This window comes from Paroedura picta, chromosome 2, assembly GCF_049243985.1.
Source record: "Paroedura picta isolate Pp20150507F chromosome 2, Ppicta_v3.0, whole genome shotgun sequence".
NCBI lineage: Eukaryota > Metazoa > Chordata > Lepidosauria > Squamata > Gekkonidae > Paroedura > Paroedura picta.
In genome coordinates, this window is record NC_135370.1 from 74,008,490 (window position 1) to 74,036,282 (window position 27,793).

At 45.4% G+C, this 27,793-nt stretch overlaps 1 protein-coding gene across 7 annotated transcripts in view; it reads left to right on the top strand.

Moving 5' to 3' along the window:
* SPEG (striated muscle enriched protein kinase) overlaps positions 1 to 27,793 on the top strand; it is a 132,620-nt gene that overhangs the window by 24,928 nt on the left and 79,899 nt on the right. The window contains exons 1-3 of one of the 7 annotated variants that reach the window (XM_077320808.1): positions 19,623 to 19,930; positions 22,973 to 23,012; positions 24,820 to 24,854. The exons of 2 other annotated variants lie outside the window; for them this stretch is intronic. Coding sequence is in view for 2 of the 5 variants with exons in the window: in XM_077320805.1 (XP_077176920.1) it covers positions 19,898 to 19,930; positions 22,973 to 23,012; positions 24,825 to 24,854 (103 nt within the window). In the remaining 3 variants the exon portion in view is untranslated. 4 more of the 7 variants (XM_077320805.1, XM_077320806.1, XM_077320809.1 and 1 more) reach the window with 4 other exon arrangements.

Consider the following 27,793-nt stretch of genomic DNA (forward strand, 5'->3'; position numbering starts at 1 on the left):
TAAACATAAATCTTGAACCAAAACGGGTTCCGGCTATACAATTTCCCCCCACATTCCTTTTTTCAAAATTTCAATTTACTTCAGTGGTATGATTTTTGAGCTTGTTGCGTTTCAGTATCCTCAAGTATTTTATATAAATGGCCCCTCAGGCTCAATGTCTCAAGATTTCCTTTCTGCTCTTAGGCTATGGAAACCCCCTATCATTCCAGCAGTATACTGAGATATCAATATTGTAGTACCTTAAAAAATGCACCCATTATATGAATAAATTAATATAAACATGCACCCAAAAAACAGTGTGTGTGTGCTGTGATGTCATCCAATGACAACAGCACCCTTCCTTGAAAATCCTGATCATACAAGGCAGATGTAGAAGAAATAAACTCACTGAGCAATGGTGAAAGTGCAGAGAGAAGGCAGACATGTGCAAGAGCCATACCCAGATCGATTGTAATGTGTATTCACTGCCACGAAAATCGGTATTAAGTTGAGCTGGTGGAAAAGCCATTCTTCTCTTTCTACTGCAGAACATGTGGACAGCAAAGCTGCATATATGCTGTAATTCTATGGAAGTATAGGAAGGAAAACCAGACTGTCATACTGAGAACAGAATTTGGCTCCTTAAAAATCTCAGGTTTATTTATTTTTGCTAAGAATAAACCATGCATAATAATTAAAATGGCTTATTTGTAAAAAATAATAATAAACATAATTAACTAATTTGATTGTTTAAATTGTAATTGCTGGCTGCAGAATTCTCATTTTGGTGCAGATTTTTGACATGCAGTCAAATCATCAGACTGCAAAGTATTATACAAATCAAAGACACACTAAAGGTTCTGCCATCATTAGATGGGGAAGGATAGGGAAAGTGGGTGGTCAGGCACTTAAAAGTATAGTGGGGGTGGAGTAAGGGACTAGAGATAAAGTGAAGGTAGGATGATGCAGGGAATCCTTTGCTGGAGAAATAGGCCTTGAGAGATTTCTGTCCCACCTAAGGAAGTAGCCCTCCAAGGCAAATTCATCCCACCATACCATGTCTTGACAGATGCTGTATTGACACCCCATTCTTTTTTTAGGTGCTAGGTAAAGATAAAGGTATCCCCTGTGCAAGCACTGGGTCATGTCTGACCCTTGGGGTGACGCCCTCCAGCGTTTTCATGGCAGACTCAATGCGGGGTGGTTTGCCAGTGCCTTCCCCAGTCATTACTGTTTACCCCCCAGCAAGCTGGGTACTCATTTTACCGACCTCGGAAGGATGGAAGGCTGAGTCAACCTTGAGCCAGCTGCTGGAATTGAATTCCCAGCCTCATGGGCAGAGGTTCACACAACATGTCTGCTGCTTTACCACTCTGTGCCAAAAGAGGCTCTTTTAGGTGCTAGCAGGTTAACAAAACCAGGATATTTAGAAGAAGAAGAAGAAGAAGAAGAAGAAGAAGAAGAAGAAGAAGAAGAGTTGGTTCTTGTATGCCGCTTTTCCCTACCTGAAGGAGGCTCAAATCGGCTTACAGTTCCCTTCCCATTCCTCTCCCCACAACAGACACCCTGTGGGGTGGATGAGGCTGAGAGAGCACTGATATCACTGCCCGGTCAGAACAGTTTTAGCAATTTAGTTGTATTTGTCTTAGTAGATCATAAATTATGCCAACCAGGGACTTGATGAACAAGGAGGGGTAAGAAGGAAGCAGCACAACAGAAATCACAGTAATGGTGGTGGCAGGAAGGGGGTACTGTCTGGAGCTGTCTGCAGCATAAACATTAGCATTGGTACTATAGTACCAAGACTGCCATTGCCAGGAGCCATGGATCAATGGTAGTGCTGCAAGTGTTTTGTGTGCAAGTCCCAGGTTTAGTCCCCGGCATCTCTAGCTAAAGGATGTCAGGCAGCAGGTGTTTGGAAAGACATTTCTGTGCTCCAGAGGTGCTGCCAATCAAAGTACACAATCATGAAGGGTTAAGGATCTGACTTGCTGCAAAGCAGCTTTGCATGTCACCCCCATCACTGTTTTCCTTTCCTTACTGGGCTGCTGATGCTGGCGAAATCATTGTGGCTGTAATCCTATGATCGGTTTCCTGGGGGCAAGCTTATTAAATTCAGTGTATTCAAAAATAAGTCCACTGAATGGCTTTTAGCCACTGACAGCTAACTTGTTCAGCATCAGTCAGCTCCTGCTGTCTTCTGGTTTCCTGTTGCCTTGACTACAATTTTGTTAAATCAGTTTGAATGTAAATAGGCAAGGGTAAAAAATGGGATTTTTAGGACCACACATGTAGCACCTGTGACAGAATTTTCCATGTACACCACTAGCAAAGAGGCAAAAAATATCCTACACTAGATGAATGCAAGTTATGGCCAAACTAGATGTTCACTTTTTAACCAGTGGGGTGCATTGGGGCTCAGATTGCCCTCTTATGGAGAAGTTATCCTACCCCATTCAGACATTTTCTGCACTGTTAACAGCACCAGAATGAGAAGTGATTTCTCCATTTTTGTGCTCCACATTGAGAATTCCATACACATGAATCAGCAAAAACAGGGACAACTTACCCTGCAGAACTGTTTAGACATGGAAATGGCGAAGGGAGTAAGGAAGTGTTGGCAGAGTCTAAATATTATAGAAGCTGAGCAAAGGCTGATTAAGAACAAAATAGATTTATTGAATAAGAGAATAAACCATAGGAAAGAGGAGACCAAGAAGCCTGTCTGCTCAGGCTGGTGCAAGGAAAAGAACAAACTAACTGTTCTCAGAAGAACAGGGAAAAACCTGAATGAGCCAATCAGAGGCAAGAACGGGAACCATTTAAAATAGGGGGAAGTCCCTAACCTTGCAATTCTAGATAGTTGTCCCTTTAATGCCCTTGCAGGATTTTCCAGTCACTTTTTCATCTATGTGCACAGTAGGTCTTGCACATCACAACAGAAAGAAACGTTCTTCCCCCTCTGGTAATGTTCTGAGCCCAGTCTACGATTTATTTTTTCCTGGCCATTTCCCACCTCTGCCATGAGGCTATGGGAAACCCAAACTAAATGCACAGAACCTAGATACAACTGTTTTTTAAAAAGCAGATGTCTAATTTGGCGCTTAGAGAGTGAGGGCAAAAAGAGTGGATTCCCCCAAATATCTCTCCCCACAATAAAAACTAAAGAGAATGCTGAAGTAACTCTAGCCAGAGTAGGGACTAACAGCACAGTCTGGGGGAACTCTGAATGTGGTACCACGGATTTCTTAAAAGAAGACAAAAATAGGTAAATCCCGGAGTATTTTACCACCATCCCCCATTTTTATACCTGGAGTTCTTCCTGGGGTAAAATTAGTATGGAAATCCCTTGGGGTGCCAATAGGCCTGGAGGAAAATATCCTGTCCCTTTTGTGCTACTCTTAAAAACTCACTGTAAGGGGCTATTGCCAAAAAAAATCAACCACATGGAAACAAAAACATTTTTGGTTGAATTAAAGCAATGTGTGAATTACTATTTGGCAGTGGTAAGTGGATGTTCCCTCTAACATTTACCAATTTCAGGGCTTGAATTTATATATTCCAGACTCAATGTGAGGAACTCGCTTTCCCAACAAATAACCACTCAATTACCCTAGTTAAAAACCTTATTTAAAAGTAGTCTAATGATAAGAAAATAAAGTGAAACAGTTTCAAAGATACACACATCACACAGGTACATGTAAAAGCTATTAAAATGAGAGAGAATACATAGAATCATAGAATCATAGAGTTGGAAGGGGCCATACAGGCCATCTAGTCCAACCCCCTGCTCAACGCAGGATTAGCCCTAAGCATCCTAAAGCATCCAAGAATAGTGTGTATCCAACCTTTGCTTGAAGACTTCCAGTGAGGGGGCGCTCACCACCTCCTTAGGCAGCCTATTCCACTGCTGAACTACTCTGACTGTGAAAAACTTTTTCCTGATATCTAGCCTATATCGTTGTACTTGAAGTTTAAACCCATTACTGCGTGTCCTCTCCTCTGCAGCCAGCAGAAACAGCATCCTGCCCTCCTCCAAGTGACAACCTTTCAAATACTTAAAGAGGGCTATCATGTCCCCTCTCAACCTCCTTTTCTCCAGGCTGAACATTCCCAAGTCCCTCAACCTATCTTCATAGGGCTTGGTCCCTTGGCCCCAGATAATCTTCGTCGCTCTCCTCTGTACCCTTTCAATTTTATCGATGTCCTTCTTGAAGTGAGGCCTCCAGAACTGCACACAGTACTCCAGGTGTGGTCTGACCAGCGCCGTATACAATGGGACTATGACATCTTGTGATTTTGATGTGATGCCTCTGTTGATACAGCCCAAAATGGCATTTGCCTTTTTTACCGCTGCATCACACTGCCTGCTCATGTTTAGTTTACAATCCACAAGTACCCCAAGGTCTCGTTCACACACAGTGCTACCTAGAAGCGTATCCCCCATCCAGTAGGCATGCTTTTCATTTTTCTGACCCAGATGCAGAACTTTACACTTATCTTTATTAAATTGCATCTTGTTCTCATTTGCCCATTTTTCCATTGTGTTCAGATCTCGTTGAACTCTGTCTCTATCTTCCGGAGTATTTGCCAGTCCTCCCAATTTGGTGTCATCTGCAAACTTGATGAGTAGTCCCTCCACCCCCTCATCTAGATCATTAATAAATATGTTAAAAAGTACCGGGCCGAGCCCCGAGCCCTGAGGTACCCCGCTACTCACCTCTCTCCAGTCTGATGAAACATGACTCTTCTCTACCTAAATTGCAGCCACTGTATTTACTCAAAAGGAAGTCAACCCAGCCTGAATGTAAAATGTCCTTCTCTAAAATGTTTTTTTTAATAATTTTATTGTTTATTATTATATAAAGCATTTACAGAGAAATTGTGAAGAAAAAGCGACCAGCTGATATGGTTTGCCATCTCTTTTAACATAGATATTTAGTTCCCATCACATATTATTCCTAATCTAGAAGTTTTTACCATTTTTCTTAGCCAAGTGATTGTTAATACATATGAGAGTATGATCTGTTATAAGAATACATTCTGTTATTATCTTAAATGATATTAGGTCAGTCTCCTTCATAAATTGGCCCTGACCCAAGAATTACTACTGCCGTCTTGTTAATGCCTATGAAATATGGTTTGTCATCCTCTTTTAGCATACATATTGACATACATATTCAATTCCCATCGCATATTAATCCTGATCTAGGAGTTATTACCATCTTTCTTAACAAAGTAGTTGTTGATACATAGGAGGGTATAATCTATTATAAGGATATATTCTATTATTGTCTTAGATGATATAAAGTCAGTTCCCTTCATATATTGGACCTGTTCTAAAATTGTGTTTTTTTCCATAGTAGAGTGTTTCTGATTGTCCTTCTGTCAGGGCCAAAGAAATCTCTTACTTGATTCTTGCTTGTAGTCGCCTTTGAGGAGGCTCTGAATCCTTTGTCAATCTGGATCTCTTCCTCTGGTCGCACAGGAATATCTCCTGATAGCTTCCTAGTTGCTGTCGCTTTTGAATAGACTCTTTTTATTTTGCTGATCCAAATCATTTCCTGCTCTGAATAGACTTCCAGGTTTTCGGTACTTTCCTTCCTTGAATCTGTTTTCCCAGGTTCTTCAAAGGTACTTTGGGTTTTTACATCTCTGGCACTCTCTCCCTCCAGTTGATTAACTTCCAGACATTGAAGTTTCACTTGATTTATTGTTAGCTGAGCTACGTCATCAGCTGGTCTCTCCGGACCATGGGCTCCATCCAAAAGCTCCCCCTTAGTCCCACGGATTTCCTTTTCCAGCTTATTGACTGCTTTCAGTATCTTTGAGTTTCCTTTGCATAACAAATGGAAAAGCTGTGCCTTAGTTAATTCTTCCATAGTTCTAGGCAGTCACAAACTATAAACAGAAAGTCTCGTGAGGTCTCGCGGGAGCACGAGCGATCCCAAATTATCAGTTTGTCGATCTCCGTATCAAGTCAAATTCCCCCGCTGAACTTTCACCAATAAATCTTCAAAGCACTCTCTTTGTTTGGTTAATGGGTATAATTAGCTGGGAGTCTTTCACTCGGCGAAAGAAGGAATTCGCTTGTGAATTGGTTGAGGGGGGGGGGGAGGGAAGAGCTTGTGGGAGAAGAGAGAGAAAAGCCAGAAAGCTTTCAATTCTTACTGTTGCAGATTCCAGCTTCTGTCAGCTTCTGCTCCTGTCGATCTGGTAAATGATGGTCTGGGAAGAATGTAAGGTCAGCTGGTCGTTTCAAGCTTGTAAAGTTGTTTGTGACAAAGACGCCATCGTGACCTTGAGCACAGGCCGCTATTAATCCGGGGAGTTCGGTCCTCCTATCTCCCCACGGATCTGTAGGACCCTCAGGATGCCGTTCCCGGTTCCTGGGGCGACCGGTGAGCAGATTTGCGTATCTGCTCAGGTCAGCCAGGTGCAGAAGCTCCTGACCCTCGGCATGGCTTAAGAGCTGAACAGAAGTCCAGCTTTTTTATGGCACCATCTTCAGTCGTCTCCCCTAAAATGTTAATTGTATATTTTTTTAAAATTGGACATACAGTAACCTGAATGTAAATTTCAGATAACCTCTTCTTTTTTCTTTTGATGGCATGATAAAAGCCTAATCTTGCATTTGAGTGAATACTGTAAGACTGAATCCGTTTCTAAGTTTCTCCCTAAAGCGTATGCAGGGAAAACACTCTAGCTGAAATTCCTGTCTCATGTTGCTATGATCTTGTAGAGAAAGGGTGGGAGTGTGTGTGAAAGTTCTTTTATCTTGCTGAATTGCCTGTTTCTCAGCCGACTGAAGAATGATGTTATACTTAGTATGCAAGTGACAATAAAGTAAAACTGTGAAGGTTAAGGCAAGCAACCAATTAGTGGTTGCTTCCTGGGATTTATGAGGGTGAACAAGCACCTATTTATGAGAGATTATTTCAACAGTTATCAGAGCTGGTTTATGTTAACTGAATAAATTCCCCAAGGACTCTGCATTAAGACCGCGGAAAGACAAACGGCTGACTGAAGTGGTTACATAAAATTATAAGCAGATTTAATGAGCCATATCTAATTCAGGCCAAGTTCTGTTAAATAATGAAACAAGACCTGTAAGAATGTATATGTTCTCCACATCATGCATGATTTTCATTTGATTCCACATAACTTTAATAGTGGCTAAATGTATGAAAATGGGCAGTTGAAGCATGGAAGTAAATAACTTTATCTGATCAACAGTATCCTATTACATCTCTATTAAAGTGAAGGGATTTTTTCCCCTCCAGGCAGTTGGCAACCCTGTCCTACCCTCCTTTGGCCCTCCATTTCCTGTTATCTACACTTTCCCCTCACACCAGTCCTGTCTTCTTCTCTCCTCTATCATCAACCATTTATTGTGGCTGCCTCTCTCTCTCCCCGCCACCCCACCATTGCTTCCCTTCCTTCTCTCCACCCCCACTGCTGCTGCTGTTTCTTGGTAGGGTTGCCAGGCCCAGGTGGGGGAATATCTGGAGATTTGGGGGGTAGAGCCTGAGGAGGGTGGAGTTTGGGGAGGGACTTCAGAGGGCTATAATGCCACACAGACAGTCCACCTTCCAAAGTATCCATTTTCTCCTGGAGTCCTGATCTCTGCCACCAGAAGATCAGTTGTAATCCCAGGACATCTCCAGCCACGAACTGGAGTGTGGCATCCCTAATCCACTGGCCACCTTTTTCTTCCAAAACTGGTGCTTTTTTCTCCCTATCACTGGCCAGCTTCTCACTGCAACCTTAAAATGGCAACTGAGACCTTATGGCAGCCTTTCTCACCTTTTTTTACTGCTGAGAAACCCCTAGAACATTCTTCAGGCTTCAAGAAACCCTAGAAGCGGTGCAATCGTGCAGAATATAGTTGGGAAGCATAGTTGTGTACACTCCCACCTAGGGCCTGTCCCCTTTTTACCCCCTCCAGGCCCATCATTGGCCATTTGGGGAGGAAGGGGAGGTCAATATTAACATATGTGCTCGTATCACCTAATAAATGTATAGCAAATTAAATAAAATGCAAAAAATTAATTAACTCCCACACATTTGTGAAGTCCTTTCAGGGCTGTCAGGAAACCCTAGGGTTTCTCAAACCCTGGTTAAGAAAGGCTGCTTTATGACGTAGCATTGCAAGAGCTCTCTTTTATTGTAGGTTGTGAAGGCATTACTCCAGCAGTCTGTTTGTTTTTAAGACTTCTTTGCCTTTTTTGGTGTTCTCTAATTTTTGCTGCAAATGTAGAAAAATTGTTTGCTATCTATGGGTACGGACACCTTGCAGATTTTTTATCCATAGGAATAAACCATGTTCAGAATTAGATGCACAGGTGTTTCATTCTTTAAAGTGTCTCCACCAATTTACTTTCAGGCTGAATTCCGCACTGTTTTAGTTGCCTCGTGTGTAAGTCCAGTAACAATTTTAGGTTCTCAAAACATCATGCATATTTATGACCTCTATCCTATTTGCAATTTCACCCTGTTTGTGTGTCCCTCATGAAGATACAAATGGCATGTTTGGATAGGATAGGAAAGAGGCTTCCCTGACGGATAAACAGCGCGTGAGGGGGTCATACTGCCCCCACTAGGACTGTCTCCTGAGTGTTTGGAGAAGGCAGGCAGGACTCTGATGCAGTTGTATGAACTGTTGTGTGTGGACCACAGAATATTGCACTGGTTGTCAGAAAATTTTGACTAAAACAGGAACATTTTTGAGTGAGACTTATCACTGTCATTTTCACTTCAGATGTATGTATGGCTAAACTGTGTGATGTTGCTACGCAAGAAACCCCAACCCCACCCCCAACAGCAGGCATTATATGGGCTAAGGAAGCTAGGGTTGCTGAAAGCAGAACAACCTGTCTGCAGCAGCTGTGGAAATTCTATTCACACCCACTCCCCTGTGCAACTCCTTCAACTGGCAGTAGAATACAAGCACAGGCTCGGCCTACCGTTTCTGCCAGCACCAGCTGCTATAGGAACAAACAAAAGCTTTTGCTGCTAGCTTCTTTTCCCCAGAGTATGTCAGCATGTGCTCCATCTCCTCTGCTTGGTTCCACTGAAGGATACAAACGTTTGAAATCCAAAGTCATTTAAAGGGTTGCCAAATATGGAGATTGTGGAGGTGAAACCTGGGGTAAGTGGGCTTCAGGAAGAGGACTGTTCTGTGTTGCATGGGTGATCAGCTATAATTCTGTGGAACTTCCAAGTAGGTTCTGGAGGTTGGCAACCTCATGGCAACTAAACTCCTCCAGGCTTTACTCACTTTAACAGCCATCGGATTGTGGATGCATAGTTCCCTCAAGCAGCCAGGCTGTCTTCAGCTGCAGAGGCTAGTATCACACGCCTGGTAAAGAAAGAAGAGTTAATTTTTATACACCGCTTTTTCTACCCAAAGGAGTCTTAAAGTGGCTTTCAATCGCCTCCCCTTCCTCTCCCCACAATGGATACTCTGTGAGGTAGGTGAGGTTGAGGAAGCTTTGAGGGAACTGTGATTGGCCCAAGGTCACTCAGCTGGCTTCATGTGGAAGAGGAGGAGTGGGGACTCAACCCTGGTTCTCCAGATTAGAGGCTGCCACTCTCAATGACTACACCATGCCGACTAAAGGACATTCAGCACCGAAAATGCTTTTCTCAGCATTAAGGGCTGGTTTACACACTCAACAGAAACAAACACACCCTTTCCCCATAATGAAAAAAAATCTACCAATAGAAGAACAGCATAGAAGGAAAATGTTACATTAGGTTTCATGTTTCCCCCTGAACAGGTAGTTTTATGTATTCTAACCTAGACTGGAGGAAAAAATGGTAGTGGTGCTGATTGTTGTTGTTGTTATTCTTGTTAATTCATTGTTCAATACAAAGATTTATATCTTGCCTTTCTACTAATTACGTCTTCAAGAGAGCTTACAGCTGACAGCTGACAGCATCTGGTATACAAAGGTCAGGGCTGCTCCTGCCCAACTGACTTGGCGCTTGTTAGACTAATTTCTGCACCAGAAGTGATACACTCCAGGAAAAGCTTTGCAAAAATGGGTCCCCAAACAATTTTTTTTTAAATGCTGGATAGCTCCAGCCTTTATTAAACTAGCTCTGTGATTATTGCTTTAGAGGCAGAGGCTGTCTGCATATGGCAGGCAATAATCAGCAGTCCCGCAGAGCAGTACAGCAAGAGCATTTGGCCTCACATTTAAAGTAAAGGGAAACATTTTCTAATGAATTACAGCAGCGCTGGCATGAGCAGGCCTGGAGACAATACAGTGAACACATGCCCATCTTGCATTTATGTGTATACATCTGTTTCTAAAGAAGAGCCAATGTGCTTTCGCTTTATGAAAGATACAGGCAAATGTGGGGTTTAAACCACACGTATTGAGCTGTTCCTGTGCTGAATGCAAGATAAGAATTACTGAATACCCATATAAAGAAGAATCAAGTGTACATTACACATGAAGAGAGCCAGCTTGGTGTAGTGGTGTAGTGCTTCTCCCCCACATGCAGCCAGCTGGGTGACCTTGAGCTCACCACAGCATTGATAAAGCTGTTCTGAACAAGCAGTAATAGCAGGGCTATCTCAGCTTCACCTACCTCCCTGGGTGTCTGTGGTGGGGAGAGGAAGGGGAATGCTATTGTAAGCCGCTTTGAGACTCCTTCGAGTAGAGACAAAGCAGCATATAAGAATCAACTTCTTCTTCTTCTGTTCACTGTAACTTGTGAACATGGTTTGCATCTTTCTGGTGATGTCTCTCATCTTAGAATAATAGAATCATAGAGTTGGAAAGCAATTCCAGGGTCATCTAGTCCAATCCCCTGTACAATGCAGGAACTCACAAGTATCTGCCCATCCACAGTGCCCCCAATTGTGTGCCCCAGTGATTCCCCCCATCAAAAATCTTTATAATGCAGCCTGGCCTGGAGGAAATCCACTTACCATCCCACAGTGGTGATCAGCAATTCCCTGGGTATTCAAGGAAGGGCCACAAGAGAAAAGAACTGACACATCCCTTCCTGCCCATCCATAGAATCTGCCTAAGTTCATAAAATCAGCATTTATGTCAGATGACTATCTAGCCTCTGCTTAAAAACTTCCAAAGAAGGAGAACCCACCACCTCTCAAAAAAGCATGTTCCATTGAGAAACTGCTCTAACTGTCAGGAACTTTTTCTGGATGCTTGGGCAAAAATTATTTTGAATTAATTTCAACCCATTGGTTCTGGTCTGACACTCTGGGGCAACAGAAAACAACTCTGCTCCATCTTCAATATGACAGCCCTTCAAGTATTCAAAGATGGTTATCATATCACCACTTAGCCATCTTCTCTCCAGGCTAAACAGACCAAACTTCCTCAACTTTTTCTCATACGACTTGGTCTCTAAACCCCTCACCATCTTTGTAGCCCTCCTCTGAACACCCTCCAGTTTGTCTTTAGAGATAACATGAATTATTATATGCAGAAAAACTGAATAATGCCTATGAAAGCTTTGGCCATACTGAATACCAAAGGATTTTTAAAGGATTCTTTGTTGTCTCTGATACAACAGACTAATATAGTTATCCTGTGTGCCCTAGTCAACATGTTCCAACCACAGTTCCCAAAGCAGGTTCTTTAGCAATTGTTGGGGAGAAAATTCCAGATGCCAAGGGTACCCTGGTACTGGGAATGTATACATGTATACATTCACGCAGGGAATCAAATCCAGCTCACCATGTTGGAAACTGCTGCTATTAATTGTTGTTGTTAGTTGCGAAGTCGTGTCTGACCCACCGCAACCCCATGGACAATGATCCTCCAGGCCTTCCTGTCCTCTACCATTCCCCGGAATCCATTTAAGCTCGCACCGACTGCTTCAGTGACTCCTTGAGGTTTGGAGGCCAGGCCTCAAGAGTCCAGGGGTGGGCAGGAGCTTTTGTCATGTAGCCAGCCTCTAGGAAGGTCACAGTGCAGGTGAGCATCCTAGCACCTGTTGTTTCCCTGGATGCAACACGCTTTGCCTCTAGTGATGCCGTAAAAATGTTACAAGATGAAAGTTACCTGTTAAACAGAAATTTTTAAGTCAGACCTTTCTCATTTCTTGGTAAAACTTTCAGTTCTTGATCCTGTTTTTTAAATGGCACGGGACCTGAAAAAGAGGCTGGTAGCTAATTTCTGGTTATTATTGCAAAGCCAAAGACTGCCTCTGGGGACACATTTGTGTCTGACCAAAAGGAAGCAGTGGTGGTGTCAAGATCCATTCATATTTCTGGTAGGACACCTGTGCCTTTGACAGTGGTATGATAGATTGCTTTTCCCAGCATGGAGACAAAAAGGTGATGGTAAGAAATGCACTGCTAAACTTTCTCCCCAAATGAGCTCTTAAAGGCTTGGGAGTACTGCCAGGGGGAAAAAACAGTAGCGTTAGTGACCTTAGCTGGTACAATCCACACTCTTGTTCTTGTAAAAGCAGCAGGGCAGCAAGCTGTGTCTGGTCTCATCTGTTGAAATCTCCTTGTTTTTCACACTTCCACTGTGATGTGGCTTGGCATTCAACTTTATCCATTGTTAGAAGCTGTAAAGCCAGCTAGGCCTTCGGACTACCCCATCTCTTCTGGTGTCAGACAAAAACTGGTATGTTCCTTCTACATTAAAGCAACGGATTCATGAGAGAGAGAACACGTGACATGAGCCAGTTTCTCTTATGGCGAATTCTGTGGCTGGCATACATGTGACTCATTATTAATACATTTCTGTTTGAAAGACATTCAAATCGTCTCGCATATACATGCCAGCTACAGAGCCCCCATAGGAGACACTGGCATTTTACAGTTTGGGGGAGAAATCTGAAAGCATTGTGAAAGGATATATTCACCTTTGGCCTGAAGGATGGGTCAGTTCTCAAAACCACCTTCTCCTTATGAAAGGTACATAGGTCCTTTTTAGTCGACAAAGCCCCTAATTCCAAAATCCTTCGGGCCGAGGTGACAGCAACCAGAAACAGTGTTTTCAGTTGAAGAAAATGCAATGGAATGGAATTAATGGGTTCAACGGATGCCTTGGTCAAGGCTGACAGCACGGTGTGCAACCTCCAGGTAGGGAAAAGATGTCTAACTGGCAAGTAGGAGGGTTCTTCCCCTCAAGGACACAACACCAAATGCTTTAATTTTCAGAATCATAAGAACTTTGCATACATGGGTTCTGAGAGCTGCCATGGATCCCTTACACAAAGGTTCTTTTCCACCACCGAGACCCAACCTAAACATTGCATGAGAAAAAAATCACACATTTTGGGTCCTCATAATGACCAGCGTTCCTGGAATTTTGTTTCTTGAATCTCCCTTCTCTTGGTGGCTCTGCTGCTAGCTATACTATCTGATCTGGTACCAGAACATGGCTAGTGATTCTTAGGAGCTAGTGACACATATCTGACAAGTGAATTCTATTTAGGGTCAAATATGGTACACATGTAGTAGATATTACATCAATAAAGTGTAATGAGAGAGATTGCAAGTAACTTGCCAAATGGGAGGCACATGGCTTAACATGACTCCCCCATGACACTGTGCTGGCTCTTGCTGCAGCAGAGAAAGCGCCAGCCTTCTGTCCCCTGAAGGTAATGGAATTGCAGGGAGAAGCAGGTGTGCCGTGACGCAGCCTGCCTTGGTCAAGTCTCAGTGTTAGTTTTCTGAGCAGGCAACAAGATGCCAAAGAAGGAGTCAAATTGCAGTTCCTCCTGTTGCCCCTCTTGCTTCCTAGGCAATAATAAGGTTGATGATGTCAGCCAATATGTCTCCAAGATCCTGGGTTGGGCTTGGGCACATTGTGACAATAGGCATCAGTCAAACTAAAGCCTAATGACATTATCTGGGGAAATCCTAGCATGGGAAGTGTGCCATAGGGCATCTTTGTAATCCTGTCCAATGACATCATAGCAGTGATTCTCTTTTTGTAAGGCAGGTCATGATCCCAGGTGGGTCATGTTGGGGAAAATGAACACCTGGTGGTGTACCAATGTTTACAGTTTACCAACGACAGTCCCTACTTCCTCTTCTCACTGGGATGTCTGGTGAGCCTTTCCAGAACATTGACTAGCCAGAAATCTTCCTATGGAATGGCTGGTTCAGTTGCCTCGGAGTGGTTGATCCGTCCAGGTGAAAGCCCTTGTAGTCTGTCCATTTGTAATGGGCCACTTACTAGTGGGACTCAGGAGGGTCTGCTCATCAGTAGCTGTTTGGGAGAAATACTGACAAAGAAACTTTAAAACAGCTGTATTGGCTTGGTGATTTGGTTTAGTTAAACAAAAATTTACAGAAAGATTACACACTGCTTTCGCTGATTTTCATTCTGTCTATTTTGCCTAAGTAGTCTGTCTGTTCTGACTGACTGGGGGATGGAGCCTGGGGAGGAGAGGGTATTCACTGAGGTTCAGTGCAGCCTCCAAAGCATCCATTTTCTCCATGGGAACTGATCTCTGTAGTCTGGAGATGAGCTACAATTCCAGGAAATCCCATGGTTCCACTTGGAGGCTGGCATCCCTACTTCCACTGCTCTGGTGTTATCCCTTTGATGCGTAGATAGCTACAGGAAATTCTCCTTTCTTCTCACTGCCCTGCACTTTTTCTTTCCCTATTTATTTAAAATCAAAAGAATATTGTATTTCTTGTGTAATAAAGGGGGTGCATAAAAAGGCAAGTGCAAAATGCACAAAAAATAGAAGAAAACAGAAATGTGGGCACAGACTGAAGATCTTAAACAAACAAACAAAAAGCAAGTGCAAATGCAACAAAGAAGATCCATGCTTGGAAGTAACCTCCTACTTGCCTCTAATTTGTTGAATAAAGAATTACAGGCATATATTAGATGCACATATTGAAATAGTACATCTACTACAGGATGGTGTAGAATCAGTCTGTCCACAATGAATTGCTTTTCAGTGAAATAGCTAACTAGATATAGATTTTAATGCCAATCCAGAATGGGGAATGTGCACCCAAATTCTATTTCAGGCAGCACAACTTTCACATCTGCATTTGGACGTCTGACTTACATTCAATTTCTTCTCAAACAAAGATACAGCTGTAGGAGCCTCCAGCAATGCACAGAAGTTCCCGCTGAGATTGTGAAGCTGGCTCCATGGAACCAGGGCTGGATGCAGATTCTGTAGTATCTTTGCTTGAGCCAAGAAGTACCTGGTCTAAGCAAAAGCCGTTGTGCTGGGTCTCCCCAGACTCACCTCGATGGATAACTTCCTCCTTAGCTGCCTTCTTCATCCCCTGGGATGTGCTTGGCTCAAAGCTGCACTGGTAACTGTCCAGCTTCTGCAGTGGGTTATCAAGAGGAAGAGGAGATGTGTGAACTTGACCTACCTGAAGCCATCACAGGAAGTAAGAGAATGAACATAGCAAGTCATGTTGGTCTTGAATGAACCTCTTAACCTATGGTGACCACTGTCTTTTAAACAAGATCCTGTAAATTCTGCCCAAATCTCTTCCTCTGGAATTTTCCATGGAGTTTTCTTGCTTACCACCAGATCCCTACAGAGTTGATTTCTGCTACCACCAGATCCTACAGAGTTGATTTCTGCTTTAGTGCAGGAATTTGCTTTGAAGAGAGTGCTTAGGAAGGAATAGACAAATCTATTACTTGTCACCATGTAGAGGCTTTCTAACCTCATCCTCTTTATACTGGGGCCATCTGAGGCGCTACACCCGGCCAGGGCCCGGATGGTGGCAGCATCATGCATAATTGGGGATTAGCTCTGCTGCCCTGCTGCTGCCACCCCAGACTACTCGCCCCATGCATAATTGGTCTATGAGTTTGGTGTCACTGGGCTTGTCCCTGACTTCTTCCATAGACTCCTGTAACTGCAGCAATGCAATAAAATAAGAAGAATATCAGGCCACCAAATCCCTGCACTACAAACTGAAGAAGGAGGGACATTTTTTAAGCCCAGTATAACATGTTCAGTGTACAGAATGCCCAACAGAATCACTGTGGCAATGCAAGCTGATCGATCTTAAAGCAATGTCACTAGAAATCCAAGTTGAGTGAGGGGAGATTGCAAGTTTTGTGCAAGAAAATGGGAACACAAAGGAACGCTGAGAACCTCCTGAACCTGAACCTGCACATGTAATTTCCTCAGTAATGACTTTCCTGGGGGCACCTTCTTTGAGGGACCATAACTTGGATCCTGTAAACCAACTCCTCACCAAACTTAGAGGGCAGGTAAAGGAGAATCATCTGAAGATGCTCTGTGAGTTTTGTGTGTCTAGCATACCAGGTGGCCAATCTACTGGCTCATGAACCTCACAAACTGACCCAATTTATTTGATGCCTAAAAGTTCATGATGGTCTGTTATTTGTGAACTGGACATGCTACAAACCACAAACCAATCTGCATTTTCTGGTTCATGTCCACTCCTAGAGATATTTTTTAAAGTTTTTTTCTTACATACCTTAGGGTCCCCAAAACTCTGGGCCAATTTTTGCAGATCACTTACTGATAATTAGTATACTCACCATTAATAGGTGGTGTCGTAGCTTGTCCAAACCGTTCCTGGTGAGTTTCCTGAAGGATACTACTCCAAACACATTTGAAACAGCATTAATAGATCTCTGGTCTTATTCTACTTGAGGACTGTATAACATCTGGGCAGTGGTGTGGTAGTTGGATGGTTTCTGGATATATAGCTTCTTATTCTAGGGAAATGCTACAATTCCACAGTCACATACCTGATAAGACTCAGATAGATGGAATGAAGATAACACATCTCTGCTTGTCTGTGAAAAGCCAGTTGCAAGTACACATGACTTGATTTTGATTATAAACATAGAGGATGGAGAGGTGGGGAATAACCATTCAATTCCTGAAAGGCTTTAATAATACAAATCAGGCCTCCCCATGTTTTTACTAGCACTTGAAAGGGAAGAAGATGAATTTTTAAACTGCCCTTCTTTCCCCCTTTAAAATGATAACTGCAAAGGGAGACTTAGACCAGCCTCTCACCACTTTTTTACCATTGAGAAGTCTCTGAAACATTCTTCAGGTTTTGAGAAACCCTAAAAGTGGTGTGATCATGCAAATTATGGTTGGGAAGCATAGCTGTGTACATGCCCGCCTGGGGCCCCTCCCCTTCCCACCCCCTCCAGGCCCATCATTGGCCATGTTGAGGGGGGGGGGAAGATGTCCATATGACCATATATGGTTATATCATTCAATAAATGTTTACCAAATTTTTAAAATGTACCTAAGAAGAAACTCCCACCCATTCAGGAAACCCTTCCAGGGCTGTCAAGAAACCCCAGGGTTTCATGAAACCCAGGTTAAGAAAGCCTGACTTAGATTCATGAGACTGTACATGTATGGCCCTGATCTGAATTGGGGCTATTTATATATTTATCATATGGCCTGTGTGTAATCTATCCAGCAGAGATCCTAGGGTTGTCTGGCAGCCAGGCAAGAGACACTCAGAGGTGGTTTGCCAGTGCATGCCTTCACATCATGACCCTTGGAGACCTCCTATCCAAATACTAGCCAGGGTCGACTCTGCTTAGCTTCCAAAGTCTGATGAGATGGGGTTGGCCTGAACTGGGGTGGTATGGGCTTCCAATTAACCATTTAAAGATGAGCAGAATTACTTAGAGACTGGCCCTTCAGCTAACTCTCAAGATGTGAAAATGAACTGTGTGATGATAGGTTTGCCAGCATCCTGGAGAAAGAAAAAGCCTTGCCCCTCCAATGGAGGCTTAAAAGGAGGTCACTTCTGTGGGGGTGTTATTTACTACCATAAGAGATTTTCATATCTGGGCTTATTAATGGGCTTAAGGTTTTAATACTATGTTATATTGTACACCGCCCTGAACCCTATGGGAGGGCGGTATGTAAATCAAAGAAACAACAGCCAGAAGAAGATGAAAAGCTTCAGCTGCCCATCTCCTCACCCTAAGCCCCTATTAAAGGGACAAGACATTTTTCTTCAGGCCTTTTGGCAGCACTGTGTGATAACTGAATGGGACTGAAGGGTTAGACCTGCTCTCCCACTGAAGCTGGTGGGCCACAAGGAATCACAGAAGAAAACATTTGGGAAATGTCTCCCGTTAGGATTCTACAAGCTGTCATTATACATCCTCAGCACTGAATGGGAGGCACAAAGTCCCAGCTTGCTTGAATGCCATCAGTTACAAGAGAAGGTGCTGTGCAGGGCAGATGCCCCTCCCAATCTGGGAAAACTGACTCCTTGAGCACATGAAAGTAGTATAGAAACAGATGGGGGGGGGGGGGAGTAGAGCCAGTTCAAGAAGGCTTGTGGCAATGTCTGGATAGTCGATGAGGAGAAGCCGACATCTGGGGATTTTGAAAGGTGAGGCCAGACTAGTAACAAGGCTTATGAGGTGTCGGGAATTCTGTTCATGGCCATAATAACCAGAGATGCACGCTCCTCATTCAGGGGCAGGACATAAGGTGGGTGTGCATTGTCATTTCACACGGCCGGGAGGCTTCTTCTGCGGAATGAGCCGCTGTTTGTGAGAGTCTGAATGCTGACCTAGAGGAGCCAGCAAGAGTAGTCTGAGTCAGCATGGCAACGACTTGAGTCAGCACAGCAATGAAAAATGCTCCCGTTGCTGCTTATGCACATTGTAATGCCCTGAATTGGCCTTCTTTGTGGTTGTGCTGGCAAAAAGGCACAATCTGTAGCTGGGAAGAGATGGCTGGGCAGGGTGTGATCGGGCTGCGTCTCCCAAGCCTTTTGTGCACAGGTGCCTAGAACCCAGTTGTGTGTGGCTTGTGTTTTTGGATCTTTGGAATGAATGTTTTGGAGGCTGTAGAAAGCAAGATCCATAGGATGTATCACGAGGTTAAAAAATGTGATACGTGACTACTGTGGGCGGGCAGGCTGGGGTGTAGAAGCACTGTGCCCACGTCTTGCAGCTACACATTACCTATCATATAATCCCCTCCTAACCCTCGTATTCTTGATAAAACTCTGCCATACCTACCACACATGGCTCTGTTCCATCTGTCCCACACAAGCTGCAAATCCTTTAGGTTGGGGCTTTGCTATTCCTGTGTTGTTCTTCAGCTATCCCAGGGCACTCCTGGCATTCTGTATTGGGGAAGTGGCAAGGGATGGTTGGTGCTAGGGTGCCTGGTGGTCCAGGTGATGAGTCACGTGGATACTGCTGTACCCACGGATTTTAAACACTTACAGTGCCCTTGTGGGCTCAGCCTTCCAGCTGCAGGCAAGAGAGCATAACAATGGCCGGGCTGGGCCAGAGGGACAGTCCAGCATCCAGTCTCCAGCCTCTGGGGAACTCACAAGCAAGGCAACTGCCCCTCCTGCCTTCCTTGTCCCTGGGATATACTGCCTCTGAACATGGAGGCTCTGTTTAGCCGCCAAGGGTAATGGAGAACAATAGTTCCAACCTCTGGGTCTGTTCCAGAGAGAGACGGTTGTAGTAGCAGGAAAGTACTGGGCAATACCAGGGGAGTGCCAGTGCCCCCTTGCCAAGACCCGCGTCCTGTCCTGGAGGCTGTGGCTTGCAGCCGTGGGCGTGCCTGCCCATTCCTGCCTAGGTGCTAACTAGAAGGCGACACCCCCCCCCCTCCCATACCTCGACGGTGCCCCGTCAGAGTTGCGGGGGGGGCACTTATCCGGGCCCCTCTTGCCCCTTCCCCCCCGGCTCCTCCTTCCAACCCCTCCCTCTGCGCGGCCCCTCCTTCCTCCCCGCCTGCGCTGTCATTGTCTCGGGCGGGCGGCTCCACAAGCGGGTTCAGGCGGAGGAGAAGAGGCGCGCGAGGCCGGCGCTGGCTCCGAGGATGCTCCTGCCGCCGCCCCCGCCGCCCTTGTGCTCCGGGCCCAGCCCTGCCGCCGCATCGCGCTGACAGCCGCGGGAGGGGCGCCCGCCGCCCAGCGTGAGTTGGGGGGGACATGAAGAAGATCTGGGTGAAGAAGCGTCTCCAGGTAACCGATCCAGGCGTGGGGAGGGGTGCGGGGGAAGGGAGCGAAAGCCCCAAAGGGGGAGGACACAGGGCACCAGGGGCAAAAGCCCTCCGGCTGCCCCCTGCTGGGTTTCCCTGGGGCATTTGGAGAGACGGCGTGCCCCACTATGGACCGCTGGTGGGGGGGGGGGAGTGTCACCCATTCAAGGTGTGCGTGAGAGAGGTGGAAGACGGCGGTCCTGTGTCCTCTCCTCAGCAGGCAGCTGGCACCGCTGCCAGGGGCTCAGGTAGCAGTAGAGAAGGGGGGTATGGAGGGGGTTTCCAATGCCCATCATGGCTAGCTGTGGAGAACAAGCCCTTCCCCAGGTCGACCCAAGGAGATGGAGGGGGCCCTGCCATTATCCCCCAGGCTCAGTGCCCGGTGGTCACGGAAGCTGAGCCCCTCTGCGTCATCTGGCACTACACGTCAGTCCCTGGCAGGAGCGTTGCTCCTCGTGGCGTGGACGTCACTCAGGAGCCTCCAACCAGAGAGAGAGGCTCCCCGTGGCAACTGATGGGGGGATAATAGCAGAAAAGCAGACTTCGTAGGACACGTCCTCCCACTGCATCACCCCAGTGCTTTTCGGCCCAGCATGACTTACCTTCTTCCAACAGAGTGTAATGTGGTGGTGCTTAGAGTGTGCAACAAGGGTCAGGGAAACTGGGGTTCAAATCCCCATTTGGCCATGACACTCAACACTGGGTGACTTTAGGCCAGTCACCATTGCTCCTACCTTACAGGGTTGTTGTGAGGATGAAATGGGGACAGGAGCCAGAAATGCCACCAGAGCTAATGAGGAGATAAACATATGTGCCATGTGAGCTGCTTGGAAGAAGGGTGGGATTAAACTGAATCCCTAGACAGGGCTGCTGGCCCTACCTGGAAGCTGTCTATATGGATTAGGAAGGAGGGGGACCAGTGGCTGAGGATACACTGGGGAGCCCTTCCAGCTTTCTTGTGGGCTTCCCAGAAACATTTGGTGGACTATTGTGAGAGACAGAAGGCAGGGTTTTTCTTGTCCTTGTGCTATGTGAAGGTGCACAGTGTGAGTAGCAACCAGGCACGCAATGAAGGGCCTGGCTTCAACATCCTTAGTGGAGGGCTGTACTTCTCTGCCCTTCTGCCTGTAAGAAAGACAGAGCACCCATGGAACCTGGCAGAGAAAGATGGGGCCTGACTGGTAGCAATGAATCCTGGGAAGGCCCCAAACAAGGCCATCTCAGGCAGACTCTGGAGAGCACAGGGCAGAGGTCTTGTAAATAACTGAGCTCCTACTCTCTGACTGCTGGGTAGGCAGGAATCTGCCTCAAAGCTACCTCCAGCCCTTCAGTTATGGCACTGCTGCCCTAAAAGGTCAAACCCACATCTATGTTCTGGACTTCACTCTCCAACTATGCTTTATTCCCAACCCCTACCCCTGGTCGTCCTGGGTCATATTTCTGATGGGGCGGCCTTCAGAGGCTTTGGGTCACTCCTGCTCTATCCCATTTCTTTGTTTGCCTTTCCCTGAGTGCTCTTCTCTGAGTGGAAAAGCAGCTTTGTACTCCTGGAGCCGGTGCTTGCCCACTGCCAGCAGCATGGCTCAGAGGGATGCCAGCCAGGTACCCGTTAATGGCCCTCGATTGCATTTTCATTTCTTAATGGGGGAATTATCCATCGACAGCATATCTAATCTGTTCATATATCATCCTGGGCTGGCACGTGGGCTGCCAGCCAGAGCCAGCGTCACAGGGCAAGCAGGCTTGGTCAGAATACAAATCCACCTGGAGCAGATCACATGCATTTGCTTCTTCAGGGCCCCGTCAGTCCATGGGATTTCCTTCACAGCAAAGGCATCGAGTGCAAAAGAGAACCAGGTACTGGGTCGGGTGTTATGCCAGTACTCTGCCTCACCCTGTCGCCTACTTGTCACTCACCTGGAATTACTGGGGTATGGGGTGTATGTGTGTGCATGTGTGTGCACATGTGTGTTTCACCATGCAACCAGCCTTATATTTGACACTGTAGAAATCTGGCTGTTGAAACAGATTTTCTGAGCAAGGGGACAGCAGGAAAGCTGGGGGTGAGAAGTGGGTGGCTTTTTGCTTTAGCTTCTGTTTGTGTGCGCGCGCACGGAAGCCTTGCACATATGAGTACAAGCACATAAATTAAGCTGTATACTACCAGATCCTGAACTGAGCTGGCTTTCTTCTCCAGAAGGCATGACTGATCCATCTCCTGGGGAGTCAACTATGTAAGAAGGCTGGGTATGACTGAATTAATGTGCCAGTAACCAGGGAGTTTGCATGGTTTAGTTCCTGCTAGGAGCCGCATTACATGAGGTTCGCCTATAGAGGAAGGGTATGGAGTCCCCTTATGAGTGGCAGTCTGGCAGGTTGTGGCTGTTTCATGGACGCATATATTTGGTTTGAGTATGGTTCTGTAGGACAGTGCAAGTACAGAACTACCACATCCTCATGGGAGAGACGTATCGTGTGTTTGTGGTGACAGGGCAATCAATTTGTCTACGGGGGAGCTGTCAAATGCATGCCCATGTCTGGGTGCATGCCCAAATCTTGGTTGGAGTTATCCTCCTAGATAACAGCAGTTCAGGACTTAATGAGCAGACCACTATTTTTCCAAAGTGTGTGTACGTGATTGAAATCTATCTTGGAATCTGCTCACATCAAAGGGAACCAATCTGGCTCACCTGGGGCAGTGAATAGCACTACATTCTGGAAGAGTGACAAGTGCTCCAGATCTCCCCCTTGGGGTTTTCCTGTACTTGGTATCCAATTCTGGCCGCTGTCCTGCTGGAGGAATGTTCTAATCTAGGGTATTGTTGTGGCACCTGCCCTGATGGGACTTGAGAAGCAGAACCAGCTCTTCATTTTTGGATGAACCTTTCTTTGATGCTGCCCTTCTGCTAGGACAGCAATTCCCATGGAGGTTGGCTACTGTACACTGTAGGCCCCCTTCTCCCAGTATTTGCCTCCATCTCAAGCTACCCATCCTGAGGTAACCCTCTTTTCTTTTTCCTTGCAGAAGAGTGGCCACTCACGGCGTTTTGGGCGTTTCACGCATGGTGCGTTGTATTACTTCTGCCCCTTCTTATCTCATGCCATCCCCTGAAACAAAGATAATACAGTTGGGGTACAACAGACCAGTGAAGGATGGGTTCCACTGTGGTTAGAGGCATGCCAATGGTGTGACCCATAGCACTGGGCTCCCGTACATCCATGCTATAGGAGAGTTGTGTGTATGTGCATGGTTAGTTTACAAAATTTAGAACTTAAAGTGTAGAACGTGAAAAAGGACGATTGTATTCTTAAAGAGGCTGAGCTTCATGTTCCTTTATGTGCTAATGTTTTGCTGGTGCCGTTTGTCCTATGGTGATGCAATTATGGGAGAAACTGTGTTCCTTCAAAGGTGACCTGCTGCCAGCTCTTAAGTGAAAGAAAATCCATCTTCTGTAGACTATGGTAACTGTACTGAAGGAAGTCGAAATGGAAGATAATCTGTGTACTATGATATCAACAGTGCATATTTTCTTGAAATATGCTGTGCCTGGGAAGAAGAGGGAGAAAACAAAGAGGCAGATCTGTAGACGTTTTTAGTGAAATCTGAAGCAGCACACTTCAAAGTGATGTACTGAAGCCAATTATTTTAGAAGAGTTTAAATCTGTATAAGTCTGCATTGTTAGTTTCCCTTTAGATAGGGTTGGCAATGACAGCTATATTCAAGGAAGTTTTTTTTTAATTGATTGTTTTTATTAGTCAAAACTAAAGTGAGAGATGGGGACAAGAAAATAGTTGATCCATGTGCACAGTTTAACAGTTTCTGTAACTGGGTCAACATGAGCACACGGTTAATATAGAAAAGTCAAATGAAAAAGTCCCAAGCAATTATATAACACAAACATTAAAGTATTAGCGTCAGGTTAAAACCATGATTAAATAGCTTTAAAACTCAGTTACTATGTAAACAGAAAAACTTTTCATCGATTAGCCATCCTTCCATCACAGAGAAGTTCCCGGTAAGATGTGCAATTTAACTATTAAAGTAGAATTGAGTACATAGTATAAGAAACCAAGTTGCAGAAGTAATATTATGTTAAAAGCTTAACATCTTCACACTGTGGTGGTGAAGATTCCAATTTTCTTTCCATAATTCCAAGTATTTCCAAATCTCTGTATGTCCTTCTTGAACTTTCCTATAGACAAGTCACACAACTTTCTGAACTAATCTGTCTGCTGTTCAGTTTCTTACAGCTGAATAAAAGATCCTGGGGGTGGGGTTACCCCCCCCCCTTCCCTTTTACTCCGTGCCTTAGCCCAGATCCGTATGTCCTGCTCCCACCGGGTTTTTTAGAGCTAAAATGATACTGCTGGTGATTCAGCCACATTGTGTGTGACGGTGCTTAGGGAGAGGCCTCTGCATCCTGTGAGGAAGGCATCAGAGGCAACTGGTACGGAAGAGGGGGGGGGAATGGTGGTAATCTTGAGTGAAGATCTCAAAAAAAAATTAACTGATTATTGGGAAATTGTCTCGTCACTGTCCATCAGCCTTTGGCTCTGGGGCTCATTGGCTTCACTAGTTTCTTTTTCTCTGAATGAGTCGATTCACTACATCTCCCCCTCTGGCCCGCACAATGGCTGTATTGCTGCATCTTTTCTCCCTGGGTCTTACCTTATCATGTGTGTGCGTGTGTGTGTGTGTGTGTGTTTGCATATCCTCACCTCCTTTCACATGTGAATGTACAATATCTCAAAGCTCTCTGAGCCTTATTGGACAGGTGCGTTCCAATTTGGGGATATTCATGGGTGTAGATTAGTTTGGGCAGTAACACTTTGTTGACGTGTCTCTCTCTCTCTTGCTGCCCCTATGGAAGCGAAGTTTTCCGCTCCTGCAGAAAACAAAGTTACGGTAGGAATAATGCTGGCTTATGCTTTTCTTCCCTGGCTCTGTCTGTTCATCATCTGACCTCCATATTCCCCAGTGTCATAGCCCTGTTGCTTAGGGTTGCCAGCCTCCAGGTGGTGACTGGAGATCTTCCAATGTTACAACTGATCTCCACCTGGGGGGAAATGGCTGCTGTGGAAGGCAGACTCTGTGGCATTATAGCCCTCTGAAGTCCCTCTCCGCTCCAAACCCCGCCCTTCTCAGGCTGCACCCCCAACATCTCCAGACATCTTCGAACCTGGAGCTGGCAACTCTATTGCTGCCCTCTGATGTGCCATAACTTCCACCTGTAGTCATTCTCTACGAGCAGTGCTAGGCGTGCAGCCCTTTGGGACCGAGTGAGGTTTCTGTGTATGATCTTCTACATGCGGCCATATGGTATGACAATTTCCCCTTTCCAACAGCTTCCCATACAAGTTTACGATAGGAACACTTTTAATCTGGCAATACTTACCATTTCTTTAGATGCCTCTATTGCTGACCATTGAGCTCAGTTATGTACAGGTTTTTCCTAACTTGTGAGTTTCAGTGAAGGAGGGACTGCTTAAATTTTTCTTTTCTAGCCAACTGCTCAAAAATTGTTCCTCAAGTTGTGTGTGTGTCTTCTGGAAGAAATTGTAGGGATGCACTCTCTCTCATATGAACCTGCCAGTCCACTCGGGTCATCTTTAGAGGCCCTGCTTCAGGTGCCTCCCCATCTGAGGCTAGAGGAAGGGCAGCCCCAGAAAGGGCCTTCTCAGTCATGGCACCAGAATTTGGGAACTTCCACCCTGTCTCCCTCTATCAATGATTTCTGCAAGCACGATTTTTTGTTTCATTCGACATGCCCCCAATGACTGTTATTGCCTCCTCCTTGGTTTTCTGTGCTTTGTTTGTTTATGTGTTTTTCAACTGAATTATCATATATACACTTTATTTTAAATGTTTTAAATCCTGAAATGTTTTACTATCTGATGTCCACTGTTTGGGGGCCCATATTTTGGTAGAAAAGCTGCATAGAAATGTTTCAAATCATATCTTAACACAGCCCGCGGCACCGCGGGCACTGCAGACTAAATAAAATGGTAAGGCCTTGGGAGGCGGGATGTGTCCAGGATGAGGAAGGGTGCCGATTGGCCCCTTCCTCCAGACAAACTATTGGAGGGACCATTTGGCAGGCGCAAAGCGCCTGCCAATTGGTCCCTCCAATTCCCCGCTGGAGCGACTGTGAGCCGCGCGCAGGCTCACAGTCGCTCCTTTGCCGGCGGCCTGACGCGTCGGGAGGCATGAAGCACCTCCCGATGCATCTGGCCGCTGGCAAGGGAGCTTGCAACTCACTTTGAATATCTTTTTAACTAGCCTTCTATTTATTTGTTTGTTTATTTATTTATTTCAGTTTATACACTGCCCTCTCTGTCGGCTCAGGGCAGTGTGCATCATACAATGAATAACATAATAAAAACATTTAAAACAGCATCTATAGCCAATAGCAGCATTCATTGTTATTATGAGCCTGCTCACTATCAATAGATCTTTTCCAATTTTGAATGTTTCTGTGGGGAGCGTTTATCAGGGGGATCCATTCAATGTTACAGGATCACTGGCCTCAACCAAAAGATTGGTGGAAGACTTCTGTCTTGCAGGCCGTGCAGAACTGGGCCAACTCTGTCAGGGCCCGGATCTTCTCAGGGAGCTCATTCCACCAAGTGGGGACCAGGATTTAAAAAGTCCTAGCCCTGGTTGAGGCCAGACATACTACCTTGGGGCTAGGGACAACCAACTGGTGTTTGCAGAGTGAAGAGCTCTTCAGGGGACATAGGCAGAAAGGTTGTCCCTCAGGTATGTCAGGCCCAGACCATGAATGGCATTAAAGGTGAGTACCAAAAACCTGATCTAGAATTCAAATAAGAGCCAGTGTAGCTCACAAAGCATGGTGAGGGCATGGGCCCTCCAAGAAGTTCCTATGGGGACCTGGGCTGCCACATTCTGGACCAGTTGCAGTGCCCATGTCAGGGATGAGGGTAGGCCAGCATAGAGCAAGTGACAGAAGTCCAATTTAGAGGTGACCATTGCATGGATCGCTGTGGCTAAGTGCTCTGGACCAAATAGGGTGTTAGTAGTTTGTCTTGACAAACTTGGGGAAATGGCAACTGTGCTACTCTCGTGATCTGCACCTCCATAATAAGGGAGATGTCGAAGATCACACCCAGGTTCCTGGCTGTGTGCGCAGCTGTAAGCTAAACACTGTCCAGGCAGGGTGAGTTCGCTTCTGCACATAGACCTTTCTGACCCAACCACAGGAAGGACCTCTGTCTTTGAAAGGCTGAGTTTCATAACATGCTGAGCACTTCCTAGTCATCCTTTTCCATCACCCGCCTCGTTTGTCACCTGAGAATTTCCTGGCTGCACTTGTTTCCATACCAGGAACAATTAATTCTCCATCCTGCTTTCTCTGCATTCACAAAGACAATAGAACTTCTTCAGGAGAACGTTTCCTGTCATATTTCCAGCCTTTTTCTCTTTACACCACCCACCTTTTAAAAATCAATGGTAGGTATATTGTTATATGGCTGGGATCCTATAACTATATATCCATTTCTGGAAAAAGCAGCTGGCAAAAATCTCCCTGGTTGTTGGGAAGAGGAAATAGTCTCTTGCTGTGCCATCTGCCTTGAGCCAAGGGCATGCTGTTCTGCTGGTCCCTCGCTCCCAGATAGAGAGTAATAGACCTTGCTGGGCGGGGGGAGGGGAGGGAGGGGGTTATTATCCACCATCGTGGTATTGTGTTTTGATTATGTTTTAATGGGTTTTTATGGGATTTTATTGTTTTTATGAATTTCTGTAAGCCGCCGCGAGACTTTGGAGAGTGGTGGTATATAAATATAAAATAATCATAATAATCATAATAATCATAATAATCATAA